This window comes from Teleopsis dalmanni, chromosome 2, assembly GCF_002237135.1.
Source record: "Teleopsis dalmanni isolate 2A chromosome 2, ASM223713v2, whole genome shotgun sequence".
In the NCBI taxonomy this organism is placed as follows: domain Eukaryota; kingdom Metazoa; phylum Arthropoda; class Insecta; order Diptera; family Diopsidae; genus Teleopsis; species Teleopsis dalmanni.
In genome coordinates this window covers 21,495,076-21,515,818 of record NC_051847.1, presented here as the reverse complement: position 1 = coordinate 21,515,818, position 20,743 = coordinate 21,495,076, and the positions used below count along the sequence as shown (strand labels likewise).

General features: G+C 25.3%; 2 protein-coding genes across 4 annotated transcripts in view; one reads left to right on the top strand and one right to left on the bottom strand.

The window, feature by feature from the left end:
- Positions 1 to 13,032, top strand: part of LOC119677630 (cholinephosphotransferase 1-like) — a 30,146-nt gene extending 17,114 nt beyond the window's left edge. The window contains exons 5-11 of one of the 3 annotated variants that reach the window (XM_038089063.1): positions 831 to 839; positions 3,530 to 3,618; positions 6,948 to 7,079; positions 9,175 to 9,306; positions 11,664 to 11,822; positions 12,474 to 12,638; positions 12,710 to 13,032. In XM_038089063.1, the coding sequence (XP_037944991.1) occupies positions 831 to 839; positions 3,530 to 3,618; positions 6,948 to 7,079; positions 9,175 to 9,306; positions 11,664 to 11,822; positions 12,474 to 12,638; positions 12,710 to 12,910 (887 nt within the window). In that variant the 3' untranslated portion in view covers positions 12,911 to 13,032. The remainder of the gene's footprint in view (positions 1 to 830; positions 840 to 3,529; positions 3,619 to 6,947; positions 7,080 to 9,174; positions 9,307 to 11,663; positions 11,823 to 12,473; positions 12,639 to 12,709) is intronic. The other 2 variants (XM_038089064.1, XM_038089062.1) reach the window with 2 other exon arrangements.
- A 5,238-nt stretch (positions 13,033 to 18,270) lies between these two features.
- LOC119682465 (histone H3.3 type c-like) lies at positions 18,271 to 19,140 on the bottom strand. The gene has a single exon (XM_038095915.1). It carries the CDS (start codon positions 18,975 to 18,977, stop codon positions 18,324 to 18,326), a length of 654 nt encoding a protein of 217 aa, XP_037951843.1. The 5' UTR covers positions 18,978 to 19,140; the 3' UTR covers positions 18,271 to 18,323.
- Between the last annotated feature and the right edge of the window lie 1,603 nt (positions 19,141 to 20,743).

The following is a 20,743-nucleotide window of genomic DNA, read 5'->3' as shown; positions in this document are numbered from 1 at the left end:
CTCTGGTTCCCTTTTTCTGAACCATATCCTTTAACATAAAAATCATATAGTTTTCATACCAGTAGGTAGTATGAATGACTCATTGACATCTAGTAGAATACCTAACCTTAGCATTTGTCTATTTACAATTTCGTTATTTCCGTGATATAAACTACAGATTAGGCCTTTTAGCCGTACACATTAATTTCTTTCAAAATCATAGCTTCATTGTATACCAGTTATCAACAAACCTTCGTTCACCACCTCTCACACAAAAAGATAAATTGGACTCAAAAAACTGTACTGAGCTCTCTGGGGTTAATATAAAAACATATGCTATATTCTAACTTATTACAAATAAATCGGTTTTTACTTAATCAGTGTACAACTGTAGCTCTACACATAATGACGTCCATCTTCTTCACTATGCCATTACATATATAATATATATCTAATTGCAATTGATAGTGACTTTCAGAAGTGTTGATATTGCAACTGCAGTAAATTTTATTGCAATTGATTGGTAGATCCGTCTTACCAAGATGAGGATTTTCTGAAATCCTGATATTGAATGTATTAATTGCAATGTACTCATCTGGTTTTTCTTATAATCGTAGTCCACTCCCTCAAATTTGGTCAATTTAAATAAGAACAACTAACAATAAAATTCTTTTGTAACAGCGTTCCAAAAGCTAACAAATAGGTTAAGTCCTTGAAATAAATAATATATATAAATTATATATATATAATATATATACATCATATATATAATACATATAAATGTTGTGTGGACTTCAAACTGCTACAAAGTTGTTAACATTAGAATTTCTTAAAAAAAATTATCTTTAAAGTTGGGATCTGTATAATCTCTAAATAAAATGTCTATGCTTCCATAACTAACTTCTAGGGAAGTTAGTATTATTATATGTGGGCTTGAGTAGCTAATACTTTAAACATATCATAAACTACGAAAAAAGTAATAAATAAAACTATCCATCTATAAAGATCTTCAAAATTATTTTAAACTTTATTACTTATTTGTTATATATAATTATATACATATAATTATTAATTAATACTAATTTTTATTATGTTTTTCAGTTATAGCCCAGATGGCAAATCCGCACCGCCTCGATGGAGTTGTTTTCTCTGTGCACTTGGTTTATTTATATACCAAAGTTTAGACTCTATTGATGGCAAGCAAGCACGTCGCACGAACACCTCATCACCATTAGGAGAACTGTTTGACCATGGCTGCGACTCAATATCTACAGTTTTCGTGGCGTTATCTGCTTGTGTATCATGTCAGCTGGGTCATTATCCAAATTGGTTGTTCTTTCAGGTATATACATTAAATATTTTTTCAATAACGTATAAATAATTTTTTAATTAATTTTTTTAAGTGCTTTTGTGCCATTGGACTTTTTTATTGCGCTCATTGGCAAACATACGTTTCAGGCACATTACGGTTTGGTAAAATAGATGTTACTGAAGCTCAATTCACTATAATGGGTATACATGTTATATCTGCCATATTCGGTTCAGAGGTTTGGATGACTAAGGTATGATTACTTTGCAATTGATAAGTGTTGAACACTGGACTAATTAATACAATTAATTTTTAATTTCATTTTAATTTTGATTTTTTATACTTGAATGAGGTTTAGGAAGTCAATATAAACTTATAAGGTATAATATTAAGGAGATGAAATATATAATTGATAAATTTTTTTAAGCAATAATACTACAAGTATTATCAGTTTAAAAAAAAAAACTAAGTTCAGGTTAAACTGAACCTGAGAAGAAAATAATTTGCGTTTTTATAATTTATTTTGCTCTATATTTAAAATATAATCTAATTTATTTTTTATGTGTTTCATAGATAGATATATAATTATGGTTATATATACAGTATTTTTACTGTATAAAATTAAGTCAAAGTTACCCACTTTATTTTTATTTAATATGTGTAATTTTATTCGCTGATTACAAACTCGAACTAAATTTGCTATAATATATACAACGAACAATATTTACTTAAAAAAACATTTTTTTTTTTTCGATTAATACGAATAATACAAATCAACTATAAAAAAAAAACTTATATTTTGCCTATGGCAACACTTAGCAAATTCAAATTTTCTCTTTTGCTCTAAAGGTCCGCTCACGAGTGAAATTTACTTTATTGTATATTCAACTTTTTTGAATACAATATTTATTAACTCACATGTAAAGATAATCAAATAAACTAAACTGTGTGAAAAGTTTCAATCTACCGAATTACTCTAATATGTCCATACAATTCACTTAAGTATAAAAAGTAACTTCAAATACAGTATGCTATCGATTATCTGTGCAACCTATAATCCAAACATCTTGCTAATACGGACACCGCAGTGTTCGAACAGAAACTTCATATTAATCTGTATAAGCGTTAGGAATACCATTAACTCAATAATAATTATTATTATTGACATGTTCTGGCATTACATCAAAGGGGTAAATTAAGAACTTAGTCTATTTACATAGGACTTATACAAATCCCTGTTTCTAGCTATATGCCTTAACTCATTAAATGTTTCGTTCGTTTCCTTATTAACGTTTCTACGCCACATCATCTTTGGGCGTCTTCTGTTCCTTGCAGCTTGGGGTTCCATTGTAGAGCTATATATACTATAAGGCTAATAAATTATATTCCGTTGAATCTTTTCATATTCGAGTATTTACAAGGAATAGAAAAAAAAGTACCTTAATAATGACATAAAATTATTTACTCCTTATCTTAATATTATTATTAGATAATATTAGATATTATTAATATTAGATAATATTAGATAACTGTTATAATAATATAATAAATATATTACACAGATATCAACAGTTAGAGATTATACTAATAATAGTTTTTGTGTTCCAAGAAGTATGTCACGTCAATTAAAAAAATCTTCTGTATATTAAATTATTCGCTACTTCGCAAATCGATCAGAGGATCATAGGAAAAAAATGTTTTGAATGACTGGTTTAAATAATTATCGAAATAAAACAACTTATCTTTCCAATGTTAAATTTTAGTTTTATATATCGTATATTCCTTTTAAATTTTAAAAGTTATCTAGAACAGGTATAAATATTTTTATATTATATTGCTTTTTTATTTTATTTCATAAAATATTTTAATTTGTTGATAGTCTATTATGTGTTAAAATCTCTTATAATTATATATAAATTCAGTAAACCATATTTAAACTTTACTTGTTCTAATTTATTTAGTATTAAACATTTATTTTTACTTATATACTGTATCTAATTTCAAATTCTGCATACCAACAATATTAATATTTAAAAAAGTATATGTACTTAATATTTTTTGCTTGGTTTTATTTTAAGTGTTAATTTAAGTATTGAATTAAACAATTTAAAAAAAAATCATTTAATAATTCGAATTAAACAAGATTTTGTTTATATGTAAAACAGCAACACCCTTAACTGTTTAAATATACCCTCCTATAGATTTTTGGTAAAATAGAAATATGGTCCACCTTATCGCTAGCAACAATAGTTTTGGGTTTCTGGTCATTGACGTATATATTCTCTGTTATTTTGGCTGGCGGTGTTGGCAAAAATGGCTCAACAGTTGCTGTAAGTTCCTGACTTTAAATATCCCATACAGTTTTAATTTTTTTTTCTATGTAAACCAAATCGAAATTTCCATAAATATTTTTATTATATATACAATCTTTTGGCTAACTTTAAATTTTGAACAAAAACAATGTAGATAGCTCAATTCTTGGACTCCGACATGGTGATGAATCGATTGCCTACATCATTGATATAATATTATTATTATTAAGATTATAACTTGAAATAATTGCATGATAGGCATCTTGCACACAATCTATAAAAGCTACTTTAATATGTTAGCTCATTGGAGTCAGAAATCGATTCATCATTCTGTTGGAGATTTCATATTTTTGCCTAAAACCCTTAAAGCTCTTTCCCATATATTTAAAATATTTAAAACAATTATTTGGTATAATTATACTATTCAATAAAAAGAAACATTGAGTATGCATATTTATATATATTATTATAAATTATATGTTATATAAATAATTATTGTATATGTTATCTTTAAATAAAAAAATTTTATTATACATATTATATATTTGTGTATATATTTATATATACAAAAGTATTAGTGGCGTAACTACGTTGGTATGAGAAGATTAGATCGTATGCAGTGTCACCATGTCAAAAAATTCCAAATGAATAAAAAATATTAAGTGCCCTCCCCGATCCTTCGAAGAGATTTTACAAGCAGATCCCTGTGGAATATTGAAACAGTGGGTTTTTTCACTACTCTTGTTTCTCGTTTAGTCTTGATTTTTTAACATATGCGTTGTTTCTTTTCTGATATATAAGTTCGTCCTGTTTCCAGATATGTATTGTATAGCTTCCTTAATGCTGTTAATGTGCAATATCTGTGCCGTCAGTGAGCGAAGTTTTTCATAACCTAAACTTTATCATTATTATCCGTGTTTTCTACATTATAACCGTCATAAATTTTTCCTTATAACATTTGCCGTCTTCAGTTATATTTCTTCTATTTGGCGATTCTACATCTACTTACCGCAAAATCGTACGATTTCATCTCTCGAATAATATGGTAACCCCATATTACAAAATATGCATGCAAATTGATATGAGGTGCCACAGATGATCATTGTAGACTTGGTATAGTTCATTGTTATACATATCGTGTGACACTTTTTTAACTTCATGTACGGCGCTGATTGTGTTTCGGCATTTCAGTTTGTTTTTTGTCGTCCTTTTTTGTCCTGTCACTAAAGCAGACGTCAGTATGACTCTTATCACAGTTTTATGAAGGTTTATTCAGAACTATTCACGATACTCTATGCAATAGTTAAGTCTGTCAGATTTGATTCTATTACTAATTAAAACTTAAAGGTATTTTTGTTATTTTACAATAGTGAATAATTTTAAAAAGAAAAAATCTGTAGTTCAAGTCAGAGACACACTTAGCGACCACTAATAACTTTATGTATTATAACTTTATATGTATTATAATAATATATAAAGTGAATTTATCTTTTTTGTGTTGAGAAGGTGAATTGCTTTTTGCTCCGCTAGACGACGACCATCATCAGAATGTTGTGCCGACTCCCTAACATTAATAATTAATATACAAATGAAAACACCCCTGCTTCGGAGAGATTTATTCCTTCTCATAAACGCTTTCGCATTATTTCGAGTAGGGTCTCTTTTATGTTGGCATTTCAAGTCATGCTCTTTTGCTTTTCGATCTGCGTCCAGATCTCAACCTTTTTACCGCATTTTCTTCGTGTCTTTATTAGCTTAGCTTCTGATACTCTTTTCTAGGTCTAACTTCTTTGAGGACTTGAATCACATATGACTCTATCGTTCGCCAGTTCTCTGGGATGGCTGTCATCTTTTCCACTATATTTTCAGTATTTATTAGTCCAATTTGGATACATAAAATAAATACATAATATTTATATATAAAAATTCACAATATACAAATGTATAATATATGAAAAGTTCTTATATAAATATAAATAAATATATATTTCAGACATATATTAGTCTGAATTAAATATATGTACATATACAATTATTTATATAACATATAAATAAAAATATGTATCAAAATAATAAAGTATACATTATCAAATAATTGTTTGCATATTAAAATATTTATTAATAAATATATTAAGCAATTTTTATTCAATATTGATATATGCATATATATTCATAAAAATAAAATAAAATTAACATGTACATTATTAATATTATCCTATATATTCTTAAAATAATTATCGTCAAATTATAATTTATTTTTATTTTTTAACCAAATACTTTTTATACACAACCACAGGAATGCTTTATATATTTCGTAGAATTTAGATATATGTTTAGTAAAGGATTTATTACTTATATATGTTTACAAAGCTTATAGATGCTTTTTTAACGGAACGCATAGCATATTTTTTTATATATAATATAAATTTATTTTATACTTGGTATAAGGGCCTTTTAAAACAATTTAAGAATAATTTTAATATATATTTACATATTCATATATAAATATTAGTACTCTCCCTCTCTCTCTCTCTCTCTCTCTGTTATATTTAAGAACAAAAAAAAAGCGCATAAAGAAGATTTTAGTACAATATAATTGTCATGGTAGATATTGTTAAAATACGACTTTGCTTTAGTTAATAATATGTACTCGTACTATATATGTTATTTGAATTTCACTTTATTTAGTTAATTGTAATATTTTTTATATATTTATATACCTAAGACTGTCGTTTTTTATAAACCAGAGCATAATTAATATTTATGATATGATAAGTGGTTATAAATTCGTTAGAAAAGTTTTTGGTGTTATAATGAAAACTGAATTTGTATTTCAATGGTTCTAAATTTAAAAAATGAAAAAATGAATTCTTTAAATAAAGAATTCTATAATATACATTATCAAATGTTTCCACAATGCAGTGAAAGTTCTGTTAAACGGCCGGGTTTATCAATAGAGATATTTCTGACAAACAACAATCTTTTAAATGAACTATATTCTTAATCTTAATACATAATTACGGCGCGAAAGATGGAAACGGCTTGTAGACAGCCTATGTCCAGTATAAGAGGCTGCTCGAAATCATAGACGTCGAACAAGACGTATTATTATTATTATATTCTTAATCGGACAGAATTGTTGATTCTATCGATATCTGCTTAAGAGAGCTTTCACTCTGTCCTAATATCCTCTCAAGTCCCTTTATAATTATTTTATCTCATTAGATTTTTTTTATATTTTACTTTATTTTAAATATTATTTTTTTTTGTTAATTATTTTTTTTACATGGTCTAATTCACTTTATATATAAAATTTAAACAATTTTCTAAAATTTCGAATTCAACAGATTCCAATAATTGGCTGTCATTGGAATTATATAATACTAATTGGAGTTACTTTGGGTTATTTATTAAATGTAGTACAATTTTCGAAAATGTTTAGTGAAGGAGGCAGTGGCAAAAATGGGTCCACAGTTGCAGTAAGCATTAAATTTTCAGTTAATCAAAACATTCCAACACAATTTTTTTATCAAATAAAATTTAGATTTCTTAACTTTTGGTTAACAAATAAATAATGAAGCGAATATTACAAGAATAAACACAATTTAATACAAAAAAAAAAAAAACATTACACATTTATACACGCAACATTAATTTCCCTTTAACAAAATTAGCTGTCGTTTGGTTTGGCTTCTATTTTTAATAATTTTTATTTTACAATTTTCTAATATATTTTAATCACTAATTTGTTTTAATTTTCATTAGACAAATAATTAACGGGAACTCATTTAAAAACAGTGATTACTACATATTCACCACAAGTTGAATTCGTAATGCTCAAAATTCAACAAACTCAACATACATTGTGTTGGTTGCTGATAATTGTACACGGTTAAGTACAGGATGGGTCATAAGTGCTGGGTTGACTTTTAATGAGGGCTACAAAATATTCGAGAAGTACGATGTTCGAGTAGTTCATGTATACTCGAATTCGAATCTTTAAATCGAACACTTTAAATATTCGAAAATGTTCAAGGTGCTCGTAAAGCAAGTCTCTTTTATATTAAATTAAATACAAATATGTATCACAGTAAATCATCCCATATTTTGAAGCAACTCACTCTGCTCGAACGCAAGTATACTCGAAAATCAAAATACTCGAAGTTTCGAATAGCTCGAATAATGTTTGAAGCTCTACTTCTAATACATAATGGGATTTGACATTTTTGGTTTATGAAACATTTGCGGGCATTATAAAAACGTTCTTATATATAGATTCGAAGGTCATTCAATTAAAAACTGATTCAATATACATTTTCTCCATTGATAGTATATGGTATATTTTTGTAGTTGGTTTTATTAATAAAATAGTATTCACCAGACTCAGAATATGTATGTACTATATAAGGTGCGTTCGTTCGAACTTTCATCGTATTGGGTAATAATATCAATGTAGTAGATAACAAAATCAATAGTTTTCATATTCAGTTTTATTTAGATTAAAATATTCATTAAAATCATCTTTTTTTATATTATAATGTAAAACATTAAGATAGGTTGAATATTATTTATAATAAAATATTCTATAATATAAGAAAAAGGGTTTTTGTAATGAAACATTTTGTTATAAGCAGTTTTCTTATATTAAATAAAATTACATTGACTAATTTTTATATATTGTTTGTGTGCGAGTTGAGCTGAAGTCTTACTAAATTGACGGGTATACTAAACTATACCGATAAGGCAGTGAGAAAAACCAGATTTAGTCAATTTGCAATTCTATTAAATAATAACAAATTGTTTTAAAGTGTTAATATTTAATTATTATCAAAAGCTGTTCGAAAAATTAATAATGTTTTTTATATTAAATAGATCATAATGTAACAAAAAATATGAAAGTTAATAGAATCTATTTTTATTTTTCAAGAAGAAAATTAATTATAGTTCAAAGCTTTTAAAAGAGTATTAATTTTTTTATGTATTTTTATTTTGGTTATAAACTATCATAAATTTCAAATAAAAAATTTTTTACTACAGCTTTATCGGTTTCATATTATATATAACAATAATTTAGTACAAAATATTGCTAATTAGCTAATTATATTTATTTATTTATATTTATATATTTATATTTAAATTATATTATATTTATAATTAATTGTGATATAACACAATTAGCCTTTTATTGTCTTAATGTTATTTTGTTTCGTAATTTTTTTTGACAATTTCACCAAAGAATTTAATTTAGTGTAGTTAATTTAGCTCAACTCGCACACAGCTGTTAAAGTCGTTTTATTTAGTTTCTAAAAATCTTAGTATTCAAATTAAGAAAAAATTTCTAATTTTAATATATTCTATTCAATAGATTAGTAGTGTCGCACCATATTGAGGCATGTTGCACATTAAATTTTTTAATAAAACTGTGCTTCATACAATTTCCTTTAAAATTCTCTTTAATTCTAGACAAAGGTTTTTTTGAAAAATAATATTTTTTCATATATATAGTTTATTTAATAAATTTTATTTATTTATTTAAATTGCTTTTATTGAATTTTTTTTTAAATTGTCACTTAGCTGCCTTTATTTGGATGCGAATTAAGAAGAATGCCACTGTATGTAGCTTGTGGTGTTCATTTATTATTAGCTTTACGTTATGCAAAAGTCGTTACTACTGAGGGATGTGGCAAGAATGGATCATCAGTCGCTGTAAGACTTACTGAGTCATTTCAAAAACAATATTAATATAATTGGCCCACATTTATTGTTTATATATGAAATTCTGACATATTGGTTGGTCATTTCATATTTTTTTATTAGTTCCACAAATCACATTGCTACATATATATCTTTATATATACATATATATATATATTTGTCCCAAACTATTCAGTTCTAAAAAAATAGCAAACACTTTATATACAATATATAATCACTTAGTAAGCACATACATACTCCAAGCACATATTATTGTAGAAAGTAATCGCTTTTATATATATTGATATATATATCTCATGAAGCACATTGATTCAATACAAATTTCCACTAAAACATTTTTATGTGTCTTAGATTATATATTATAATTATAAATTCAATGTACAACACAACTGTAAAAAATCTATATGAAAAGCTTTTTGAACATAATCCATTTATAGCATTAGAAATGATACTGTAATATATAAGTCAGCATAAAATTTGTCAAGTATAAAAATTCATAGAATATTTTATAATATTCATGGGAACATAATATCAATTAGAATATTAAAAAAATATCTATATAATGCATTTATTAAATGATAGGAAAATCTTTATGTGAAATACAGTTCAGTTGGTTCCTTAAACGATCGGTTCTACGTCCTGCAGGTATCTCTAATCGAGTATCAAGTACTTGAACTTCTAGAGGCGAGCGGTTTACATCAAAGCTATTTGTCTTTTTACACTACCAAATGTCACTCACTCCTCCTGAAATAAACTTATAAGCAATTCTACATTCAGGTTTTCCATACAAGCTACAATAATATCAGGCATATCATAACTGTCCTATCGAAATTTTTCATTTATACGAAGACAGACTTTAGAAAGTAGGTTCGCTACAACAGCCTAAAGCAAGAATATTCACTTAAGTCGGTCGCAAATTACTTTGAAATCGAATATGGAATATCTCTTATACGTAAAATATATTAAAACAAAGTTCTATACAATGAATATAGCTATAATTTTCAAAATAATAAACCTTTATTAAACTATTGATTAATAGTTGTAGGTCAACTTTTTCCAGATACAATTTGGACATTATTAATCACTCTTTAAACTGGCGTACATTATTACGTTTAATTTAGAAATGTTTAATTACTTAAATATATGAAACTACATACTTCTTGAACTATTTGTCATCTATTAGTGGGGACTTTAATGACCGGCTCACTAACTTCAATGTTAGAAAAAATATATAGTAGATATACAGTAGTATGCTTAGGTCCAGCATTTTAAGAACTAAGCTATATATGAGAATGCTGCCAAAATTGATTTCCATATAATGACATTCAACAAATCGCTACTTCCCGGATTTCACAATTCTAATATTTACTTACTGCAGTTTTTTTTCCTACCTAAAATCTTTTAACTTTTTATCATTTTGAAAAAATCGATTTCTATCATTTTTGTGTTCTTTAATATTGTAAATCTTAGTCCACAGTTCTTATATGTTTCTAAAAATAATATGTAGTTTTTTAAAACTCAGTTTAGTTTATATTCTTGCCCTCTAACGTCTTTTTTAAATTATTGTAAATTATTGTTATATCAATTTAGACAAACTAAAGTTTTAAATTTTTAGTTAGTTATTTTAAATTTATTTTTTTCATATCTAAAATTTTTTTTGGATGTATTTTACAATTATGTGGTTATCTATAATATTAAAAAGTCAAGATATACTATTTAAGAATATTTTAATTTTTTAAATCACATGTGTAAACACTCTTAACAATTATGTTTTTAATTCTCATTTGGTTCTCATTTGTAGTATAGTGCATGTTGCTACGTAATAATATTAGTTGCTTGAATTTATTAGCTAACATAATTTGTAATTAACCATTTAAATATCTAATAAACGCTGTATTTTATTAAACTTTTACTTATCATATATGTATTTAATATAAATTCACCACACTAAATATATTTTTTTTCACCACAAAACAATTTTATAAGTATTTGTTGCACTTAATCACTTTCTAAGTATACTTTACTTATTTCTATAAAATCACTTTGCTAAAATCTACACAGTATGCTTCAAAACCGTATCTTAAACTAAAAAAAAAAAAAACATTTCAAAGCCAAAAGAAGTATTTAAAGAAATTATTTAAATTAAAAAAAAAAAAACTTTTCGGTAATAATTGCGAAAAATACAGAAAATATAAACTTAAACTCAATAATAAATTATAATTATAATTAAATTGCAAAATAAATATGCGAAAAGTTTTTTTTTTCATTTGTGTTGTCCTTTTAAACAACTCTTTTATAGCAATATATAATTTATATATTATTCTTTATTTACCTTGTTTAATATCAAGGGTACAAGTGTACTTTCCCCGAGTATACCACTGACATTAGTGATTTTACCAGCATTTATTATTGCTCAAAAATCACCACAAGGCTTATTTGTGGAACATTCTTCGCTATACATAATGGCATTTGGAATGGTAGCTGCCAAAATTACCAACAAACTTGTGGTGAGTATGTTTGAATTATGTTATTATATAAGTCGAAATCCGAATAAGAAGTTTAAAATATATATAATATATGTAGTGTGACAAATACATGAATCGATATAGTAGATCCTGCTTGCAAGAACGACGGGGCGATCGAAGTAATTAATAGTTTGCTTTGGCAACCAATAACTACTCGCTCTGAATTAGAAAAATGAAATGCAAGTTTAACTGAATCACAATATTTTAATTTTAATTTCGTTGAATGAAAATCGTAACCTAAATCGGAACCTAGAATTCTGGAACAACACATACTAAACTGGTCTAATATAAATTTTTTAAAATCTTGAATATTCAGAATTAAAAACCAGAGCTATGCTATTAAAAAGATATATTCTGTTCAAAGTGTTTCTTGGACTCTAGTGAAGTAACTACTTTAGTTTACGGTCTAGTTGACCAACTCACAAATCCATTGTAATATCTACCTATATTATTATCAAATACCTATTTCTCTTTACTTTGCATTCCAGTTTATATGTTTATTTTTATATAGAATAATTTTAAATTAATTAAAATTTTTTAACATATTAATTTTTAATTGAAAAAATAAATTTTTAACTTAAAAACTTACTTTTGCATTTATAAATTGAAATTAATTATTTTTTCTGTGTACAGATTGCACATATGACTAAAGCAGAAATGGAATATTGTGATTGGTCATTACTTGGACCTGCATTATTGTTCCTCAACCAATATTTTAATTGTCCAGTTCCTGAAATTTACTTACTTTGGTTAACATTTATTTGGAGTACACAAGATCTGATAATGTATTGCACTCAGGTATGTAAAATAAAATTAAATTTTGTTGAAATATAATTGAAATACATTCATTTTTATTTTGTTATTAAAAGGTTTGCAGAGAAATATGTAACCATCTAAATATCTGCCTGTTCAAAATACCATATCCACAAAAAGTTGCCACAGTAAGTCAAGGTACAAATGTTCCAGTTATGTCTGGATCGCAATCCAATTCAATATCGCATGATAAAAACGGCGGTACCCATCATCGACGAATGCCCAAACAATCCACCAAAAAACAAACTCAACATTAAAATTAAAACAAAACAAAAACATAAGTTATTTACACATTACTAAAACATTTTTATATTTTAAACAATAGACATAATACAAACTGGTATCTCTTATTAATAAATTTAAAAAGAAAAAAGTTTCAGAGCAGTAAAACTCTATTAAAATGCAATATATACCAAAAGAAAACAATTAATTTATAATATTTTAATGACTTTTTGTTGCAATTGGAAATAGCATAGGTTACACACATTTATTTTTATATCTCAAACATAATATACATTTATACCGATTCAAAAACATGTAACGCGATTTTCCAAGAGGCTTAAAATTTAATTTTAACGATATTTGTTTATTGCAGTATGTATTTTTATAATATGATAATAATATATGTTGCTAATTTGCTACACCTTACCATATTTTTAATGCAACTGATTTGTTGAGTTTTCTTGAAATATTGATCTAATCATTTTATTAATATAAAACATTTTTTTTTAAATTTTAATATACGTATTTTTAAAAAGTTTGAGATATTTTATATCTATATATTTTTTAAAATGTCTTACTACAGTCATAATGGAAAAATCTGCTTAATATATGCTTTAATTAAAATTGTTTTCTATAAAAATATTTAAACTATTTAAATATTCTATAATAATAATATTCGAATTTTATTTCACGTTAAAACGATATTTTGAAAATTATTTAAATATACCCCAAAATCACATATCTCCATTATAAACAATGAAACTTTAATGTTGTTGTTGTAACCCGCCGGGACCTGCTTGTGGAGTCCCTTTGGGAGATGTTGAACGGTACTTGGTCGACGTAGGTAACGAGTGGCTCCGGAACGTAGACCCGACCGTTCTTGAAACTTTAATAATATTTTATTATAATAATTTATTAATATTCTCAGTATCACGCTTTTCTCCCAGACAAGCGAAATATATATAATTTTATCTCCAAATATTTTTCTTGAACCATAAATTTGTATATCGTCTGGTTGTATTAAAACTTAATGTACTCTACATAGCTGTTATTTAAATCAAATGAAAAAGTCAAGTTACTCGGCTTTAGTCCTGGTTTATTATGTCGTCCTAACCTAATTCAACAATCTGTTCCATTCCTATCGCTGATACCCAAATTAACTGCAATCACCATGGACTATTATATCACCTCAAGCATTAAGATAATCCGATACTAATATGTTCTCTTTAAAAATATAAAAAATAATATTAATTTCACTTTATTTTTTGATCATAAATAAAGTATTAAACTCAAGCTATAGGAAACATATTTTTAATCATTCTCATTTATTTTTTAAAACGTTTTTCTTATTTAGGTATATAGAATCTAAGTTAAAATATTAAAATTTAACTTAATATTAAAGATTTTGAATAGCTCTGAAACTCAAACAAAAAAATACCTTTTGTATTACGATTTTTTTTTATATAAAAATAATTAATTTTTTTTTTTTGGAGTACTGATATATATTAATTTCTTATAAACCTAAATATTTTTTTTTTTAATTTCATAATATATTTTAATTTATTTGACGCTCTTTTATTAGAAATATATGATAAAATTTTAAATTTAAATTAATTTCTTCTTCGATATATGTGTGAGAAAAATTAGTTAACTAATTAATATATTAAAATAAGTACACTTTAGTTTAATATGTATTGAAGTGAAATAAAAACAGAATATGCAAATAAATATTTATGTCGTTGATGTTATTCAATATATAGATTTCAATGTTGTCTTTAGTCTTAAAAAAAATTATATTATTTAATATGTTAAATTTTTAGTCTTTGTAGTGCTTTAATATCATTTAATGTCTATTTATAAAATAACTGTGAAGAATTATATTCTTTAAACATAGCGAAACAATATTGTTATTTAGTTTAGTTATTTAAAAATTATAATATAAATTACTCTTATGTTAAAAACTAAACTAAATGTATATATATAATGCGAAAATAAGTGAGCACATAAATAGAATTTAAAAAATCGCATAACTAATTTACTGTGTTATATGTATATATACATATAGGGCTGATAATTAAACAATTTGAATTATTTTTCTTATCATATAAATTCATTTGAAGTTATTATAATTCATTTGTTTCAGTTTTTTAAACTTAAGACAATATTGTGGTTTTATAATTTTATTAAAAAGTAAATAATTTTTTAAATTGTTCTGATATAATTTAAAAATTACATAACTATATAATTAAATTTTTGTAATTTTTGTTGAAATTACATATATACGTAAATAAAAGTTTTATCTTCGTCTATTTAAAACATCAAAATCAAAAACGGTCAATAAATCAATTATTTATTAATAGTGTAATATAGTTATTAATAACGATAAAAGACATTCTTCTTAATTAAATAAGTTTTAAATTATTTTCTGTATTGATTTATTTAATACACCTTTGTAAATTGCTGGGTAAAAGAAAATTAATGTATAAATTGATTCCTTTTTTAGTGACATAATCACTACAAATATTAAATCAATTATTTTTTAGCGAAGCATTTGTTACAGTTTTTAATAATATAAATATATTAGAAGTTCCTTTTGATTTTTATTATTTTTTTATACTTCAATTAATGTTCTGTATTGATTTATTTATGTTAAAACTACGTTCTATTTTATATATAAAAATAATAATTTAAACAAAATATAAATATTTTTAAAATTGTCAATGAATTGATTTTTTAGTTAATTTATAAAACACATGTTTTAATAATATAAAATTTATAACTTATACATATTACAAAAATAACTTCTGTATTTGTTTATTTATATATTTGAAAACTACCACATATTTTACATATTTTAAATAAAACAAATATTGTAAAAACTAATAGCGAAATAATTTTTTTTAAAAAATTTATTACTTATGTACCTGTCAATATTTATTTTACAAAATTAACTTCTATATAATTTCTATATTTATTTATTAATTTTGAAAATATGAAATATTTTACAGGGTAACACTAATTTATTTAAAAACCAAATTTCAATAAAGCCTTATTTTCAATTACTGCAATTATTATCAACATATTTACACTATTAATATATGTATACTTTTGTAATAATTATATTAATATATAATTAATGCATTAATGTTAAATAATAATAATAAATATCAATCAAATCAAATATATAAAAATATAAAATAACACTATACAGTGTGGCGATAAAGATAGTACTATATACAATGGCTATGAACCACATAAATTTTTGCCATATTGCTTTAGTTTAAATCCCGGCTCTTCTACGCTTTCGGTTCAGTACTTGCAAAACTAATAGGTCGGTTAAAATATATTCTAAAATCGGACGTTGTTGTTTAAGACTGGTTCGATTTCGGCCTGATTTAAAGCTCTGCTTTATAAATATTCATAGATTTATCTAGTAGGTCGGTTAAAATATATTCTAAAATCGGACGTTGTTGTTTAAGACTGGTTCGATTTCGGTTTGATTTAAAGCTCTGCTTTATAAATATTCAAAGCTTTATCTTTAACTACAAATTTCTGCTTAATTGAAACAACCGCTTCATATCTATACCATAATAAATATAAATGCAAGGAATAAATTTATATATATTTAAATTTAAGTTTTTATATATATAATGTAAATAAAAACTGTATTTTATTATATATTAATGATTATTTTAAAAATGATTAATTTAGTTAAAATAATTATTAATTAAAGTTGATTAAAAATTGTTTAAAAACATTTTTTTAATTTAGTTTTATTATATATTAGTATAATTATTACTAATGTATAATACAGATTTTATTGACAATTGTAAATGATTAAAATCTTACACATTATAAAACCACATATACACATAATTAAATTAATTTACATTTTAATTTCAACTAATTAAAATAAAAAACAATATATAATTTGATAATAGTGATGTAAACTATTAAAAATTAATTAATATTTAAGCCAACAAAATAAATGCAATTATCTTGCAAAATTTTTGTATCTAAATTTTAAATAAATGTAAAAATTAAAAAATAACTATTTTTTTTATTACTATTAATATATTTGGTTGATGCAATAAAATAACTATGATATCCGAGACACTTTAGAAGAACTATAGAAAATAAAAAATCTCTGGTTTTGCTTCGTCCACCAATTTTTGTAGTTGTAACTCGCCTGTCGAAAAATTAGAGTAATATTGAAATATATACCAAGTCGCTCATAGAACCGTTTGTGAGGTAGTGATGTGGTGTTATGTTTATTAATACTAAGGGCTTATGTACCAAGAGGAAGAAAGATGGATCATTTGTTAACCTTTGTCATATAAGAGTTGTTGTCAGATGTCTGCACGCAAAGTAAAGATGCGTGTAAGTTGGCTCTAATGACCAACTGGAAAAATGTTAATTATTTTAGTGGCGGCTTATCAGCATTACGCATCAATCTTAACTATAGTAGCATAATTCTGAGGTTCCTAGAAAATAAATGCTCCAGATCTTTGCTTTTTATTTTTTTTTTATTTTTATGTTAAATCTGGCAGTGTTTCTGTGACACTAATATCTATTCCTAGCATTATTATACTATTCCTAGAAAATAAATACTCAAGGTTTTTAATTAGGAGATTCGTGTCTTTATAATTTTGTTTTTGGTTTAAGCTGCTACTATTTCTTGAACCGCCTTGTGTTAGATTTTTATTCTATCGTTTTCGGTTTTCTTTCAGTGATAGCACAGATTTCACTAATATACTTTCATATGTAATTTGGAATACGCTGGATAGCATAAAGTTGCAGATGATAACATATTTGGATGATGATTAGTGGTTATGGACAGCAACATGCGATATGTACCATTCTTAAGGTTTAAAAGCATTGCAACAAATTTTATATTGATTAAAACGATTAAATTATTAAAATTAAATATATTTTTACCTGAGCTTTCCTTTAAAATTTATTAAATCCAAAACACAATTTTTGATTTGTTCAAATCCTTTACTTTAAAATAACACGAGTTGGCATGAAAGATTGTGTAAAAAAAATCAGAGCAGCAGTACGCACTCAAAATAGTGGAAACTAGTCTAATTTAGAGACTAAAATCAGTTGTGTTAAATAGTGACACTTAAGGAATAAGAAAGTGTTGGCTGTTCAACCAATATCAGTGGTAGTTTTGTGCAAATATTTTACGAAATTGTCAATATTGTAAAAACAACATAGACAATTATATGATGATATCACTACACAGTGTGGGTTAAGCTGGAAACAGTGATTAACGGACAATTGCGTACTTAACTAACAATACTTCGTACTACTAGAAGTACTTTTCAACACAAATAAACGTTTTTAAAAAAATCAAACCTTTTATTATATATATAGATTAATATTAAATAAACACTAAAATAATAATTATTCACTTCATACTATCATAAGCAAAATGTACAATAATTACAAAACATTCATACTCGAGCGTAAAAAACTAACTAATTCTACATCTTTAACCATAAGTGTAACACGATTTCGATGTAACGTCAATAAGTACGCATCCGAACATATTGAAACCATGTACATTTCGGCTGCTGTTTGCAAAGCTTCTAGCGCTTCCTTCGTTATCCGATCAACAGAGGAGGAGCATTCCATCATTATTTCCCGGACGATACGACCAAATGGTAGCCTTGGTATCAATAAGTTCACGGTTTGTTGCAACCTCACAATATCTTGTATACATTTAGTAGGGGCATTTCTTTTACGTGGTCTTCTATTCAGACTAGACTCTACCCTCGCGTTTGAAGCCGCAGCACTTCTCGACGTTGTTGATTGTTGACTTTGATTTCTTGCAGTCGATTTTCTTGCTGTTGGCTTCGTTATTGTAGATTGTTGGCTTTGAAGATTTGTGGCCGACTTTCTAGGTGATAGCCTCCTTGCAGCGGGCACAGATATATTGCTTCTACTTTGGGATGCATTTAGAATTCGACTAGACGCTCTCTCCGGCGACTGGAAATCAGACGAAAAACTGCTTGTGTTATCCGTGTCGGTATCACCCAAATCCATTGAAACTGTTTTTGTACGAGACTTTGGTCCCGGTTTATTATGACGCCTCATAATTTAATTTCACATAAGCCTAATCAACGACAAATCTAAAATGCTTTGGTACTGACGGTTGTTTTTAAACAATTGGCGCGTCAAAAGAGAAATGTCAAAAGATTGGAACAGTGCTGTAAAACGTTTTTATATAAATATCTAAAGCAATACTATACGTTCACAAATACTTGCTAGTTTATGCGAATCTTTCAGTTCTAGTATTTTAAAATAGGTTCAAAAATTACAAAAATTTATATTGCTTTTAAAGTTGATATTAACTGAAATCTTCCAAGGCAGCTTAAAAGTATTTTTAATTCTTTTATGCAACGCTTAAAAGAGTTGTCTTACTAAAATTAATAATTAATTGATTTTAATAAGTTAAATGTACTTTGAAGCAAAATTATTTTAATGCTGTTACGGTGGATTAATATGGTGGCTGTATACCAAAGCCAACTTGAGCACAAAAGGTGTTCTATGATCCTAAAATCGATTTTAATGACCTTAAAGTAACTATAAAGGTTCTCATATATGAAATGATGCATTTAAATCTGAGTATGATATGTAATTAATCTTAATATAAAACCTACATAACTCCAACGAAAAAAATTAAAAATAGCATCAAAGTAAAAGCATACCCGTAATTTTAGCTATCATGTTTGTAATTTTAGCTGTCAATTGTTGCGGCTTTCAATTCAAAATTAACATTTTTGACAGCTTAAATTACAAAAAAAATCTCTTGTGTGAATCTAATATGAAATTATTTATGCTGTGTGAATAAGTTATAATTAAAGTTTTTAACAAGGTTCAAACTAAAACCAAAAAATATTACTTTTATTTAGCATGTAAAACTTTTTCGAATTTATTTCTATGTCACTTTCCTAATTCAAATATCTTAACATATATGCGAAGTATAATTGTCAATATAAAAAAATTATTTTATCATTGATGGAATGTTACTTTGAAATGTTTTAAGTAGAGCATTCTCAATAATTCGAAACAGTAATAATTAATTAATTAGAAAATATTAACATTCTTTCATTCTAATAAAACAACAAAGAAAATATATTTGCACCGAATTAAATTAGAATTGAATATTAAATAAAAATAAAGAAATTTTTAAAAATATTTGACAAAAATAAAAATAATGTACTTTCTGAAAGCACAAATAATAATTTTCGTTTCTTGAATCAATGAAAACATATCCCGTATTTATGTAATGTAATTTGCAACACCCTGTATATAATATTTTATTCAATCTAAAAAATAAAGTGAAAAAAATAGCTGACTTTTTAAAACCTAATATATGTTAAACATTTTCGATTATTATTCACTGTATATTGTATTTTTTGTGTATTAATTTGTGTTATGACTGTGTAATATCTACTTCTACTGTAGTTCATATACACAATATAATGTGAATACAACATTGTGATGAATATGAGGAATAAGAAAATACCGACTGGCGCAACTATCAAATCGAATCTTGCTCTATCGGTGTGTGGACGTGTTGCGCGTTATCATGTGAAAATTTTTGAAAACATATATATATATAATATGAAAAAAGAAATTAATTGCGTAAATTGTATTTCTTATTTAATTCTTTAGATTTGTGAATTACTTTATAATTAATACATATAATGTGAACCATATCTAAGAAAAGGCATAATATGCATTCTACTAGTAACTAAAAGAAAACACCAGCGCATCAAGTGCGTTAAAGTGGAAAACGTAATGTAAATAATGATAAAAATAAATTTTGCTACAATTAAATATGATAAAAAAGATTA